The sequence below is a fragment of the Stenella coeruleoalba genome, assembly GCF_951394435.1.
Source record: "Stenella coeruleoalba genome assembly, chromosome: 4".
NCBI classification, from domain to species: domain Eukaryota; kingdom Metazoa; phylum Chordata; class Mammalia; order Artiodactyla; family Delphinidae; genus Stenella; species Stenella coeruleoalba.
In genome coordinates, this window is record NC_137149.1 from 111,818,533 (window position 1) to 111,833,938 (window position 15,406).

The window sequence follows — 15,406 nt, forward strand, 5'->3', positions numbered from 1 at the left end:
CCAGTTAGAGTTGCACTGGCGCCCTGCGCTCCAGCCCTGGCGGAGGGTTGGTCTTCCGCGCGCAGTCGTGCGGCGCTTTTCCGTGGTTCTGCGCGGGGTCCAGCCCCCCGCCTCTGCTCCTATAAGAAAAAAGGAGAGCGACTCCTTGTTGCAGTTGTGGGATTTTACCATCTCCGCCAAGTCGCTGGGCTTCTGCCTCCCAGAGCTGCCTCGAGCCAGCTCGAGATCTCCTCTCACCCTCAGCGCCCGCAGCTGGGACTGTCCGCCCCGCCTTCGCCGTAGCCCTCGCCCTGGCCTTGGCCCTGGCCTCTTCTCGGAGGATGTGGTGAGCCCGGCCCTAGTCCGGGGTCTGTCCTCGCCGGGCCGTCTCTCATAGAACTGAGGAGCGGGAGAAGAAGGGAGGGGGTGGTGGAAGGTAGGAGTGGTGCGAACACCCAGAGTATCAAACTTGGGGGTGGCCAGTGGGGGTCAGGGGAGAAGAGAAGCCGTTGCAGGCGGCTGTGGGGTCCCGGGAGGGGGCTCTGGGCAGGGTCCCGCTGCGCGCGTTCCAAGCCCTTCAGGGGGAGAGACCTGGACTCTGTTTCCAGCTCCATCGCACGGAGAATTTCCGTCCAGCCTTCTCCATTGAGGGACCCTTGTCCCCCACCCTCCGCCCCTGTTTCTTTTTCCTCGAGGGAGGAATGCGCCTCCCGCCTCCGGAGCCTCGAATCCCCACACGCTCCTCTGGCCGCGCAGTGAGGGGCGGGACGGTGCCTTGCGCTCTGCTGCGGAGGTGGGCTGCGGCCCCCAGGGGCGCAAACCTCCTAGCGGCTCCGACTGTCAGGAGGACGCTGCGCTCTCCCGCGCGCGCGGCTGCCCAGCACCGTCGGATCGGATGGACTGGGCCTGCCTTTGGGAACCGCCCAGTGCCCTCTCCGGGTCGGCGAGCTAGATAATCATCAAACTGACAGGCGGCACACGTCTGGCTTCCACGTCTCAGCAGAAGCGCGAGGGCCGGGTCAGTAAGTGTAAGTCCTAACTGATTCACCTTCTGGTAATGAGAACACCCCAAAAGAAGCTTTCGGGTCCTTTGAAGAGGGTTGGGGGAGGTCCTCATGAGTGTAGGGGCTTTTGTTCCACATTTAGGCCGAAGATGGGCATTGTGGGTGAGACCATCCCTGTTTTCTACACTCACTGGACTACTCCTCACCCATTGAAGAGTCTTGACTATTTCCCTGACTCTTCTTAGAGAGAGGTAATTATCTTTCCAGAACAGCAGGTTGTTACTGTTCCTGCCTCTTTAAAAATCAAACACCTGTTTAGCGGGGAAGGTCATACTGCATTCTCCAAAGCTGTTCAAGAATGGACACATTCATGTAAGCATTCGCTGGTTCTGCACCAGAAGGTCTCACTCCCTGGTAGGAGCATATGATGGACAAAAAGGAGGCAAAAGGAAAAGCTTTAAGGCTTTTGGAAATAGGGACACATCGTGTAAACTCAGTGACACGAAATACACAGTGCTGTTTTCAAAGGTCAGAGGCTCATATAGACAGAAGAGGTACATTCCCAATCGCCTTGGTGAATATTTTCAACTTTCTGCTTATCAGGCAAATGGTCATGTCTTAATGCAACATTCTTGGATGTCCACACCCCTTCTCTCCAGGACTAATACATATAGGGCATATGGCATATTTTCTGGGATTCTTTCCTGAGAAAAATTCCGGGAAAGTTTTGTGATTGTAAAGGTATTAAGTTTTTACTAAGGCCAACCTGTGACAGTAAGAAAACTGTTGCAAAAAAACCCCCACAAATTTAAATATGGAGTCAAAGCATAAACTTGTTTCCCACTTAGATAATTTGAAGTTCTTTGACTTTCTGGGGGAAAAAAGTCCTGAAGCCATTTTCCTATCTACGAAGAAATAGTTCTATAACTGAATAATGATTCACTCGTTCAAGAAAACTACCACTCACAGTTCTCCTTGAATGTCTTGAACAGTGTGATGCCTCATTTTTACCTTATTTCATGGAAACATTTTTCCCCTTTTCTATTCATCTTTGAATTGTGCTTTTGAGTTTTGACTCTGGCGACTCCCTCTGTGTACTTTCTTATCCTCTTCCACTTTTCCAGAAGTGCAGTCATAAAATTATACATTCTCTGGGTAACACTCTGACCTGGTTGAAGGCCAGTCGTGTGCTTGAGAACAGCTATTAGAATCCACATGCTAATACCCTGTAGATCAATTATCATTCCTGTAGAGAAGCTTTAAAGAAGTGAATAAAGAAAATGAGACTGAAAAGAAAAAGCAAAATAAGTTAATAAATCAAATATGCTCCTAATAACCTTCAATCTTGGGCTTGCTCCCAATTTAGTTTGCTGCAAACTCCGACCTTCTGTAGTCTCATTAGTTCTGTTAAAGACTTGTCAGGATTGACTGTGCTCTGTAGAGTCTCATTCTTAGTCTAAGGGAAATGAAAGGGCCCATCAAATAAAACACTCCAAGATTTGAATGGTTAGTTTCCACTTTCTCTAATCACTAAAGAAAGGAGGCAAGTGCAAAAGGCGGCCTGGACTCTAGAACATTCTATTTGAAATGTATGCAGAGAGAATGAGAATATATCAGTAAAGAAAATGCATGAGTATGTGAAAATCTCTATCATTGTGATAAGCAACTATTAGTGTGTGTGTGTGTGTGTGTGTGTGTGTGTGTGTTTAGCCCTTGGAGAGAGAAAGTTTCCTTGTGGTATGTACTGACTAACAATTTTTAATGTTCTAATCAGAGATTATACCTTGGAACAACTTTCTTGTAGAGGTGGTTACCTGATTAAGAACAAGAAAATAAGCACAGAGATGTCATATCAGAGCAAGAATCCTATACAAGCAATTATCTTCAGTAAAGGAAAGGGTCAAAATTGTTACTTTGTACTTTGCTGACCTCAATTATTCAGTAAAATTGTGCTTTCCTTATTTGCTAAGATTTAAACAATGGATGGAAACAGTCCAGACTGTGTCCTAAAAGACACAGCTGTGGTGAGGAGGCTGAAGGAAAACAACTGTGATGTGTCATGGGCTCCTTGCAGGATTAGAAGTGAGCACAGGTTGTCGAGATAAGTGAATAGGGAGGGCAGAGAGGCATGAGAAAGGCTGATGTGTTGCTGGAATTGGAAGTAGTTTGGTATGACAGACATACTGTGGAGTTGGGGTTTTCTTGTGTATGTCAGTGTTATCAGCCTGTACATGCAGCAACTGTAGTGGGAGAGCAAATTAATGAAATATATATGCAGGGGAAGCTCAGCAGATCATGCAAAACAGAACCTATTCAAGAATGCAAACGAGAAGGAATTTAATGCAGAAAATTGGTTACACGAGTGATGGAAGCCAAGCAGAGGATGTTGAGGCCACACAGGGATTAGCAAGAACAAAGAATCATTACTACCTCCAGATAGAGGGACACAGGGAAAAAGCAGTATGACTGAATCCAGGGACCTTGTGCCTCCACTGGAAACAAAATCACTGCAGACCATTCCCATGGGAGCCAGCCATAGAGGGATGGCTAAGGCACTGGTAAGAGGAGAGAGGGAGGGAGAAGAGTACAGTGGCTTCTGGATTCTCCCTTCCTCCTGCCTCCTAGTTACCTGCCAGTGCCTCCTGTTGGCCAAGCGCAGCCAGCATCCCAATGTCCTGGGTGCCTGGAAATATGGTCTGCAAGAATCAGCCCTCCAGCATCAGGGGAAGAATGGAGCTGAGCAAACAGGCTCAGCCAGACATTGTCTGTGGCATGAATAAATATGACTCAGCTACCAATGTAGGTAGATGTGATTATAATTAATAAAAAACAACTTCATTTCAAAGAGGTTCTGAATTAATGGTGGCAGCCTTTTTTCATTATGAGCATATTCAAATAGTACTACCATTATGATGTTGGGCTCCGGATGTTTTTATAGACTTGAGAAGGTAACTTTATATTAGAAACTGATTAGTATTATTTGGAGATGTTGGGGAAATGAAATGATCACATCTGAATTTCAGAAAAAAACACTTTAATGTCAGAGTATGCTCTATTCAGTAAATGTAAGAGCTTTAGAGTAGGGGCACTATCCTGTTGTTTTTTTCCCCCAGCACAAATCCTAATTCCTGACAGTGGGTTTTAAATACTTGCTGAATGCACATTTGAATAAGTATAAGCATCATGAGAGTGGAGCCACGTATGGCATTTAGTAGATGCTTAATTATATTAGTTAAGTGAATGAATGAGGAAAGAAATGAAGGAAGGAAGGAAGGAAGGATAGGGAAAAGGGAGATAAGTTAGACAACTATTAGGGTTATTACAGTAAGAAATCAAGAAGTACAAAATTAATGTGGTAGAAATAAGAGGACCATTGGGAGAGATATTTAAGAGTAGTCTGAGGGGTCTCTTAAACATGTGGGCTAAAGGAGATGAAAAAGCCCGTGTAGTTACCTGCTTCTTAACTTTACGTGGCTTAATTAATGAGGATAGTATTGACCTAAGTAGGACACACAGAAGGATTCTGAGGTTGAGGTGGGTCACTAGAGAAGAAAGGTGTTAAAACTTTTGTATTCAGGGATTAGAGAGAGATGAAATTCAGATTGGACATATTTTCATTACAGTTTCTATGTAGGATTCTGCTGTATGTCAGGTAGGAAATTTATTTCAGATCATAAAAAAAGCTGCTATTTTTAACGCTAATCCCTACATTAGAAAAATTGGCTACGAAACAATCTGCTCAGTTTATCTTAACTATTTTATACTCCTAAAGTCCAAGCACCAGGCCAAGGATTTTAATATTTGTCTCTTTTCTTGAAATTAGTTGCTATATCTATAAATTGAAAACAGTCAGGATATTGAAGCAAACTTTATCTACCTTAAAATTAATTCGATGAATTTATAGCAGTTATAAAATTAATTGATAATGTTTGTAATATCCATCTCACTTAAAATGGATTGAATCAATTTGGTCGCATTCACAAAGGAATTGTGTCTATACTATAGACATTACATTTTGCCTTCATAATATACATTTCAGGGATCTGATTTAATTCATCCATATTTGTGAATAGACCAATTAAGGGTCCACTTTATTGAAATGTTCTACTATATGCAAATTTAGGGATCAGAGGACAGGTACTTTGAGCCCCAAGCAAAATGAAACCAATCCATTTGTGATATACCTTGCACCCTTGAGTTTTCCTCGTTCCATATTTGTTCATTTTTTAAATTGTAGATTCTTGTGCTAGTTGATGAAAATGGGCCCATTAGGTGCAGAGGCTGATGAGAACCAGACAGTGGAAGAAATGAAAGTGGAGCAGTTCGGTCCAGGGCACACCACTCCTAGAGGGGAGCTGGCCCCTAACTCTGAGCCGGAGCTTATAGACAGCACGAAGCTGATTGAGGTACAGATCGTCCTTATATTGGCCTATTGCACCATCATCTTGCTTGGAGTGATTGGCAATTCCTTGGTGATCCATGTGGTGATCAAATTCAAGAGCATGCATACAATAACCAACTTTTTTATTGCTAATCTGGCTGTGGCGGATCTTCTGGTGAACACCCTGTGCTTGCCATTTACACTTACTTACACCTTAATGGGGGAGTGGAAAATGGGTCCTGTCCTATGCCACTTGGTGCCTTATGCCCAGGGCCTGGTGGTACAAGTGTCCACCATCACCTTGACAGTAATTGCCCTAGACCGGCATCGTTGCATTGTCTACCACCTGGAGAGCAAGATTTCCAAGCGAATCAGCTTCTTGATTATTGGTTTGGCTTGGGACATCAGTGCCCTGCTAGCAAACCCCCTGGCCATCTTCCAGGAGTATTCACTGATTGAGATTATTCCGGACTTTGAGACTGTGGCCTGTACTGAGAAGTGGCCTGGTGAGGAGAAGAGCATCTATGGCACTGTCTGCAGTCTTTCTTCCTTATTAATCCTGTATGTTTTGCCTCTGGACATTATCTCTGTTTCCTATACTCGTATCTGGAGTAAACTTAAGAACCATGTCACCCCTGGAGCTGCTAATGACCACTACCATCAGCGGAGGCAAAAAACCACCAAAATGCTGGTGTGTGTGGTGGTGGTATTTGCAGTCAGCTGGTTGCCGCTCCATGCCTTCCAACTTGCTGTCGACATTGACAACCAAGTCTTGGACCTGAAGGAGTACAAACTTATCTTCACTGTGTTCCACATCATTGCTATGTGCTCCACCGTTGCCAACCCCCTTCTCTATGGCTGGATGAACAGCAACTACAGAAAGGCTTTCCTCTCAGCCGCCTTCTGTGAGCAGAGGTTAGACGCCATTCACTCTGAGGTATCTGTGACATTCAAGGCTAAAAAGAACCTAGAAGCCACAGAGAACAATGGTCCCAATGATTCTTTCACAGAGGTTACCAATGTCTAAGGCAACTGCCATGTGAAAATATATGGATGAATCTGACCAGAGCTGTAAACCTGGTTGAGTGGGGTGTGCAGGTGCATCCTCATTTCCCATTTTAAGGAAGCATCTGAATGGAAACATCTGCAGTGTAATTCATGGAAAACTGGTTGTCAGAGTCTAGTAAACACACTCAAATTCAAAGACAAGGCAACAAAAGTTTGCTTACAGTTGCTTAGATTGTAGGTTGAATTACGAATAAAAGCAGAGAGAAATGGTTTTGACTGTTTCCCAGAGTGAAGGAAACGTGAACAAGTAGTTGGTGTTATCAGCATTGCTAAGAGGTGGTGGGTAAAAAAGTTGACTTTAATATCACATTAGGGCCTAGAATGGGGATGACGTATAATTCACTGCTCCCCCCTCATCTGATGAAAAGGCTGTCAACACCAATTTCCCTAGAAAGCCACAGACTCTTCTTTATTGTATTTTGCCTTTTTGTTATTCTTCCTATGGACTAAAACCATCAGAGAACACTGCAGGTAAATGTTACCAACTATTTGAATGACTTCAAGGAAATAATAGACCAAAATTTTCTATGTAATTAGTGTTTTGGCAAATGATGGGGGGAATCTTTACCACCCAGTTAGCCAATTGTTTTTTAAAACCAAATGCACATTTAACGAAAAGTTTCTTCAACTTAGAATCAAAGGCTGAAATTCTCAGAGAAATGTAAACCATCATTTAACTTCTCATTTCAACTTGTCCCTGCTTCGTATAGTTACTATTTGAATAACAAGTAAGCATGCCACATAATACTTTTAATCATTGTTAATTGTTGTAACTTTTTGAACACATATTATTCCTATGTTGGAGCTGGGTTTGTCTTCACTATAAATTAAATCAGATTAGGAAATAGTTTTGTGGCATTTTGTAACATTTTGCGGTTATTTGTAAGCCGTTTTTGCACAGGTACATACTCTAATGTGTTTACTGCAGTGTTATTATTATTTACTTTTGAAATTCATCTTCCATGGACCCATTCATGATTCATAATGTAATTTCATCAAAATGGAACCCATCTATTAAGAATTATTAAAAACATTACATTCATTCCACTTTAAAAATGTTCAGTTTGGACCAGTTTCAAAATACGTTATCCTCCTTTCAAAATAATTAGCTATATTTTTGGATAACTTCTGAATATATACATAATAAAATTTTACCTATAAATAGTGGAACATAGATGCTGTAATACTTTTAATGATTTTGTGAATACAATTTTTATTTCAGTATTATCCAACCAAAGATGCTTAAAACCCTATTACATTCATGAAAAATAATTGAGATATTAAAACAGCTGTACTTCTTTGAATGTTGTTAATGAGGTTTCATTGTAATCATATTTTTTATAAGTATGATTGAATTTGTGAATAGATTCCTTAAATTTTAAGTAAATTCAGCATGACTGTTGCATTTAGTTATAAACATTAACTTTGTGAACAGGAGCAACTTATTTTATGGATACATTTAAAATTCATATTATGGCTCTTACTGAATTATTTTCATGCTAGAAATAAAAGACTGGTCTTGAAGTAGACTGCACTTTTGGAATACTGAAAAAGAATGAAAACCATGGAAGTTAGATTAAGTGTAAGACTGAATAAGAAGTTGACAAATAATGTATATCTGTAACATATAATTGAATAATTCATTTTTCTCTTGGACCTGGCATAACTGTCCCAGAAAAAGTTTTTTGTCTTTTAAATAGCAGTTACTTTGCTTAAGATGCTAATAGATAATTGTGCTCAAAGATTTATTTTTCGTCTTGGAGAATTCTTACACTGTAGGAAATGTTCATGCTACTGTATCACCTGTTGACATAGTAAATTATTAGAATCCAATTAATATTTGTGATCTAATTAATTATGTTAACTTATTAATAAAATGTCTTTTATGTAGTGATTTTGTCTGTTGAAATAAAAAGAATTTAGGAAATTAGAGAAATGTGTGTCAATTTATGTCAGAGTTCCTGTCCAAGATGAGATAGCCTTTGACACAACTAAAGAAAGGGAAATCATGGTGGCTCCTGCACAGTTAGTCTAGTGCTCTCTCCAGTCTGTACATGAACTTGAGTCAATGGACTCATTCCTGTGGTTGCAGATATAAACCATATTCTGACAATGCCTGAATATACCTGTATTTTCAGACCTGACCTTTCTTCTGGACGTCAAACCTCTATCAGCCCACTTGACGTGCCACATAGTTTCTCACCAGCAGATCAAACCCAGTGTGTCTAAGTCAGAACCTGCCATTTTGATCCACACCCCACCCCACCTCCACTTTGTTTTCCTGTATTGCCTGTCCCAGTCATGACACTGCTATCCACCCAGTTCCCAAAAGTGTAAGCACTTTGGAATCACTCTTGTCTCTTCTGTCTCTTTATAACACATGTCCAATTAATTCTCACATTTTGTGCTGATTCCTAGATGTTTCTTGAATCAATTCACTTTTCTCCATCCTTGTGCTCCCCACCATAGTTCAGGCTGTGATTATCTCCCTAGACCCCTATATCTCTCAACTGGTTTAATGTAGCAACTTCCTAATTGTTCTTTCTATATCTCATCATTTTCCTATCCAATCCAACTTTGCTTTTTCTCCATCCTTGTGCTCCCCACCATAGTTCAGGCTGTGATTATCTCCCTAGACCCCTATATCTCTCAACTGGTTTAATGTAGCAACTTCCTAATTGTTCTTTCTATATCTCATCATTTTCCTATCCAATCCAACTTTGCCCACTAGCCAAGTGATTTTTCAAAAACTCAAATTTTATCAAATCACTTTTCCCCTCATCATTCTTATGCCAAAATCTTTCTATGACTTGGAAGGATGTACTTATATGTTTTACCCCTTGCAGATTCTCTCTTTTTCCAATCTTTGTTACATATGGAGCATATGAAGGCAGGGGGCCAGGACTGTTTTAATCATTGTGTTATCACAGGTACTTGCAGTTCCTGGCACCAAGTAAGTGCTCAGTAAATATCCATCAAGGAAATTGAATTGATGAGTCAAGTAAATCATTAAAGCAGATTTGAAGATACATCCATAAGGTTGTAAATGATAAGCTACACGATAGGAAACCATCTTTATCATACAACTTGTAGAAAAGTAAGGTTTTAGCTATGCTGGAATCCAGTAAAGGTGCATATTTGTTCAAGATTAGATTGGCTTTATTTTTTGAAGGCCATTAAGGATAGACATTGGCATAGTTGAAGGAGCTCTATAAATAGATTCCACTTATGGCTCACTCAGAATTATCTAGAACCTTGTACAAGGGAAGCATGTAGCAGCCAATGAAGTCTATTAGTCATGATTCAGATAGCTAAGGAGAAGCGATCACAGGTATTTCCAGTAAAAATTCATTTAATACAGGAAATTAAAATCTTGCAAAACCATTGGAGGAATTGGAAAAGTGAAAGGAAAAGCCTCCACTGATATTGAGGAAACAAGGAAGTGCAAAATTGCAGGAAACCACAACGAATACCTACAGCAGCAATGTGGACAATACACAGGAATAAGCATAAATTTATCTGTGAAAATGTTATTGCCTCCTGCTAAAGCCACTCTCCTGCTCATCCCTCCCATAGACTCGGTAATGTCTTTTGTTTCTCTTCTGCTTTCCAAAATTCATGTGAGTATCTCTCACTTGTGATATATAACTCAAGCCTTGCTGGCAGGGATTTGGGGAAATGTAGTTCTTAGGTTTCCAGACCCTACAATACAGGCAAGAGCTTTGAATGGAGAATATGGTGCTTAATTGCTGTCCAACAATCTGGCAATCTTGAGAACTGCCCAAATGGTGCAATTTCTAGTTGCAACCATATTCTCTCCTTCTCTGTACCTCTGGGTTCTTCAGAGTTGCAGTGATGCAAGTTAACTATGCCTTTTTTCTCTTATCCAGGCCAATGTGTTAAAGATACTCTTTAAAACTGGCCTATTAGTACAGGTGGACTAAGGAGTAAAGTACCAGTAAAGACCATTTTGGAAAGGAGGAAGAAAGATTTATACCAAAACTTTAAAAACAACAATCTAAAAACCAGACAAGGATATACATTCTGAGTTAGCTTCCTAGGGTGAGCAAAGGAAATGATGTTTCAGGGAGAAAATAATTTTAAAATTTTCAAGTTCATGAGATAATATTAAATTATAAGGCAACAAAAGAAAAAGAGTTTACTTTTCCTTAAGAAAACAAAGTCTAAAAGAAACACAAAAATAGTGGAGAATACAAACATCTTCATGATTATGTCTTATGACATTAAATAAAGGTAGGAGTTTTATTTAACAAAGGGTTACTAAGGGTTGATTTGTGAAGATTTATAAAAGACACCTGTCTGTTAGATCACTGACCTTTTTCTGCCTTGGTACACTGGTCAGATGTCCATATACTTTACAAGTTTTCCTGGGTATGGAAGAGTTTATAGGAAAGACTGTGAGTTATGACATTCACATGTTATCAGTAACTCCAACTCTTTCTTTTTAATTTGTGAATGTGTAAGTGAGTGGAAGTAAACAGAAATGACTAACCCTGAATCTACTCTCCTTTATAAAAAAATCATTACCAAGTTTAAACACTAACAAATTACTTGCAAAACACCACATATGCTACAGGTGTGAGTTGTCACATTAAAATTTAAACATGCTGCATTATCTTCAAAAGAAATAAAGAAAAAGCAATTGAAGATTTTAAGTCCAGAGCAGCAGCCAATTTCAAGGGAGCAGTCTTAAAGGGGTCATGGAACTAAGCGTCAGCATCTGATCAGGGCCTGGACCAAACCAGGAAGCAGAAACTGTGAGATAAGAGGGAAGCAGGAGCAAAATAATAGCTGAACCACTGTGGAGAGCAATGTTAAGTGAAGGGTCCTGGACTAAGGTGGAAAATCTTAGATAAGTATCTCCTTATGTAAACTGCGTATACTCATGACAGCAACACTCAATCCTTTTAGTTAAAATTATCTGCAAGCTCTCATAACTCTCTAGAAGAAAACATTTTAATTAGGGTTTTTTTTCTTAATAGCTGGGAGTTCATTCATTCAACACATAATTATGTAAGTTTACTGAACCTTAAAATAGAAAATTCTTGTGATAATTACTTCCTGCTTTTCACCCTATTCAGAATGAGGTGTATGAGAGTGCTCTCTGTGGAGAGAGGGAGACATGGAGGGAAAAGAGCAGACAAAACATTCTAAAGAAAAGGGGCAGAAGACACCCAGTAGTTTCCTGTTTACCAATTTGTACAACAAATTGGTACAATTCACTGGAAGATTCACTGAATTTCTGCATCACTGCTGAAATCCCAGCCAGCCCCAGCACTCAGTCAATCCCCTACCATTTTATATTTTAATTAAAGTAAAATTTTCAGTTAAAGGCACAGATTTGGGTACATAATTCCATGCATTTTGGCAAGTGCATACACATATATAACCTCTTACCTCAATCAAGATAGATGATTCTAATCACTTCATAAAGATCCTTCATGTTCATTTCCAATCACCTCCACCGTATTCCAATAGCAAGCCACAGGTTAATTTTGTCTATTCTTCAATTTTATACAAATGGAAGCATAGACTATGTATTGTTTATATCTGGCTTATTTTACATAATATAATGCTTTGGAGATTCATCCATTTGTTGTACATTCATTCATTTTTACTTTACTACTGGGTCATGTTCAATTTTGTGAGTACACTACAATTTATTTATCCATTCTCCTCTTGATAGACATTTGGGTTATTTCAGGGTTTTGGCTGTTATGACTAAATCTGCTATAAATTTTCTTTCCTAAGTCTTTTTGTGCACATATATTTTTATGTCCCCGAGGAAAATACAAGCAGCAGAATTACTAGGTCATGGAATGTATATATATAGTGAACTTTATATAAGAAACTGCCAAAGCATTTTTCAAATGGGGGTTACACTCTCACTTGAAAAATATGAGAGATCCAGTTGTTTGATACTTTTGCAACATTTGGTGTTGTCAGATGTTTAAATATTTTCCAAGGTAGTGGAAATTCCATAGTGCTTTGGATTTGCATTTATCTGACAATTAATGATGTTGATCAAGCCTATTTATCATTCATATATCTTCTTTGGAAAAGTCTATTCTTTATTCATGTCTACTGTACATTTAAAAAAATTGTATATTTTTGACTTTTATTGAATTGTGGATCCCTATAAATTCTGGATATATACTGAATATAAACGATATATTCTCTTAAATACATGTATCACAAATGAATTTTCACAGGAAGTGATAAAAGTTTTTAATTTTGATCAAATTCAATTGATCATTTTTCTTTTAACATTAGTATTTTTTGTGTCCTTTCTGAGAAATATTTGCTTACTCCAACGCCAGAAAGATATTCTGTTTTCCCAGAAGCTTTACAGTTTTAGCTTTCACATCCATGATTCATCTCAATTAATTTTGGGTTTGGATTTATTTATTTTTCATATCTTTAATTGTCCTGGCACCAATCACTAAAAAGACTTTAATGAGAAGCAAGAAAAACTACAATCCTGCAGCCTGTGGAACAAAAACCACATCCACAGAAAGACAAGATGAAAAGGCAGAGGGCTATGTACCAGATGAAGGAACAAGATAAAACCCCAGACAAACAACTAAATGAAGTGGAGATAGGCAACCTTCCAAAAAAGAATTCAGGATAATGATAGTGAAGATGATCTAGGACCTCGGAAAAAGAATGGAGGCAAAGATCAAGAAGATGCAAGAAATGTTTAACAAAAACTTAGAAGAGTTAAAGAACAAACAAACAAAGATGAACAATACAATAAATGAAATGAAAACTACACCAGAAGGGATCAATAACAGAATAACTGAGGCAGAAAAACGGATAAGGGACCTGGAAGACAAAATGGTTGAATTCACTGCTGCAGAACACAATAAAAAGAATGAAAAGAAATGAAGACAGCCTAAGAGACTTCTGGGACAACATTAACTGCAATAATATTCACATTATAGGGGTACCAGAAGGAGAAGAGAGAGAGAAAGGTACCGAGAAAATATGTGAAGAGATTATAGTCAAAAACTTCCCTAACATGGGAAAGGAAATAGCCACCCACGTTCAGAAAGCACAGAGAGTCCCAGGCAGGATAAACCCAAGGAGAAACATGCTGAGACACATAGTAATCAAACTGACAAAAATTAAAGACAAAGAAAAATTATTGAAAGCAGCAAGGGAAAAATGACAAATAACATACAAGGGAAAGCTCATAAGGTAACAGCTGATTTCTCAGCAGAAACTCTACAAACCAGAAGGAAGTGGCATGATAAACTTAAAGTGATGAAAGAGAAGAATCTACAGCCAAGATTACTCTACCCAGCAAGGATCTCACTCAGATTTGATGGAGAAATCAAAAGCTTTACAGACAAGCAAAAGCTAAGAGAATTCAGCACCACCAAACCACCTGTACAGCAAATGCTAAAGGAACTTCTCTAAGTGGGAAAAACAAGAGAAGACAAGAACCTCCAAAAACAAACCCAAAACAATTAAGAAAATGGTAATAGGAACATACATATCAATAATTACCTTAAACGTGAATGGATTAAATGCTCCAACCAAAAGACACAGGCTTGCTGAATGGATACAAAAACAAGACCCATCTATATGCTGTATACAAGAGACCCACATCAGACCTAGGGACACATACAGACTGAAAGTGAGGGGATGGAAAAAGATAGTCTATGCAAATGGAAATTAAAAGAAAGCTGGAGTAGCAATACTCATATCAGATAAAATAGACTTTAAAATAAAGAATGTTACAAGAGACAAAGAAGGCCACTACATAATGATCAAGGGATCAATCCAAGAAGAACATATAACAATTAGAAATATATATGCACCCAACATAGGAGCACCTCAACACATAAGGCAACTTATGCTAACAGCTATAAAAGAGGAGATCGACAGTAACACAATAATAGTGGGGGACTTTATCACCTCACTTACACCAATGGACAGATCATCCAAAATGAAAATAAATAAGGCAACAGAAGCTTTAAATGACACAATAGACCAAATAGATTTAATTGATATTATAGGACATTCCATCCAAAAACAGCAGATTACACTTTCTTCTCAAGTGAGCATGGAACATTCGCCAGGATAGATCACATCTTGGGTCACAAATCAAGCCTCAGTAAATTTAAGAAAATTGAAATCATACCAAGCATCTTTTCTGGCCACAACGTTATGAGATTAGAAATGAATTACAGGGAAAAAACGTAAAAAACACAAACACATGGAGGTTAAACAATACGTTACTAAATAACCAAGAGATCACTGAAGAAATTGTAGAGGAAATAAAAAAATACCTAGAGACAAATGACAATGAAAACACAATGATCCAAAACCTATGGGATGCAGCAAAAACAGTTCTAAGAGGGAAGTTTATAGCTATACAAGCTTACCTCAAGAAACAAATCTCTCAAAAAACTGCCTAAACGTACACCTAAAGGAACTGGAGAAAGAAGAACAAAAACCCCTCAAATTTAGCAGAAGGAAAGAAATCATAAAGATCAGAGCAGAAATAAATGAAATAGAAACAAAGAAAACAATAGCAAAGACCAATAAAACTAAAAGCTGGTTCTTTGAGAAGGTAAACAAAATTGATAAACCTTTCGCCAGACTCATCAAGAAAAAGTGGGAGAGGACTCAAATCAATAAAATTAGACATGAAAAAGGAGAAGTTACAACAGACACAACAGAAATACAAAGCATCCTAGGAGACTACTACAAGCAACTCTATGCCAATAAAATGGACAACCTGGAAGAAATGGACAAATACTTATAAAGGTATAACTTTCCAAGACTGAAACAGGAAGAAATAGAAAATATGAACAGACCAATCAAAAGTAATGAAATTGAAACTTTGATTAAAAATCTACCAATCAAAAGTCCAGGACTAGACAGATTCACAGGTGAATTCTATCAAACATTTAGAGAAGAGCTAACACCCATCCTTCTCAAA

General features: G+C 38.9%; 1 protein-coding gene across 2 annotated transcripts; it reads left to right on the plus strand.

Moving 5' to 3' along the window:
- Positions 1 to 5,236: 5,236 nt before the first annotated feature.
- On the plus strand, positions 5,237 to 6,391 carry LOC307185899 (neuropeptide Y receptor type 2-like; the record flags this gene model as incomplete). Of its 2 annotated transcripts, XM_079920457.1 has the most annotated exons (2): positions 5,243 to 5,333; positions 5,673 to 6,391. In XM_079920457.1, 2 exons carry the CDS (start codon positions 5,243 to 5,245, stop codon positions 6,389 to 6,391), a joined length of 810 nt encoding a protein of 269 aa, XP_079776583.1. The 2 variants fall into 2 exon arrangements, with proteins under 2 accessions (XP_079776582.1, XP_079776583.1); XM_079920456.1 differs by having other exon boundaries at positions 5,237 to 6,391.
- Positions 6,392 to 15,406: the final 9,015 nt, after the last annotated feature.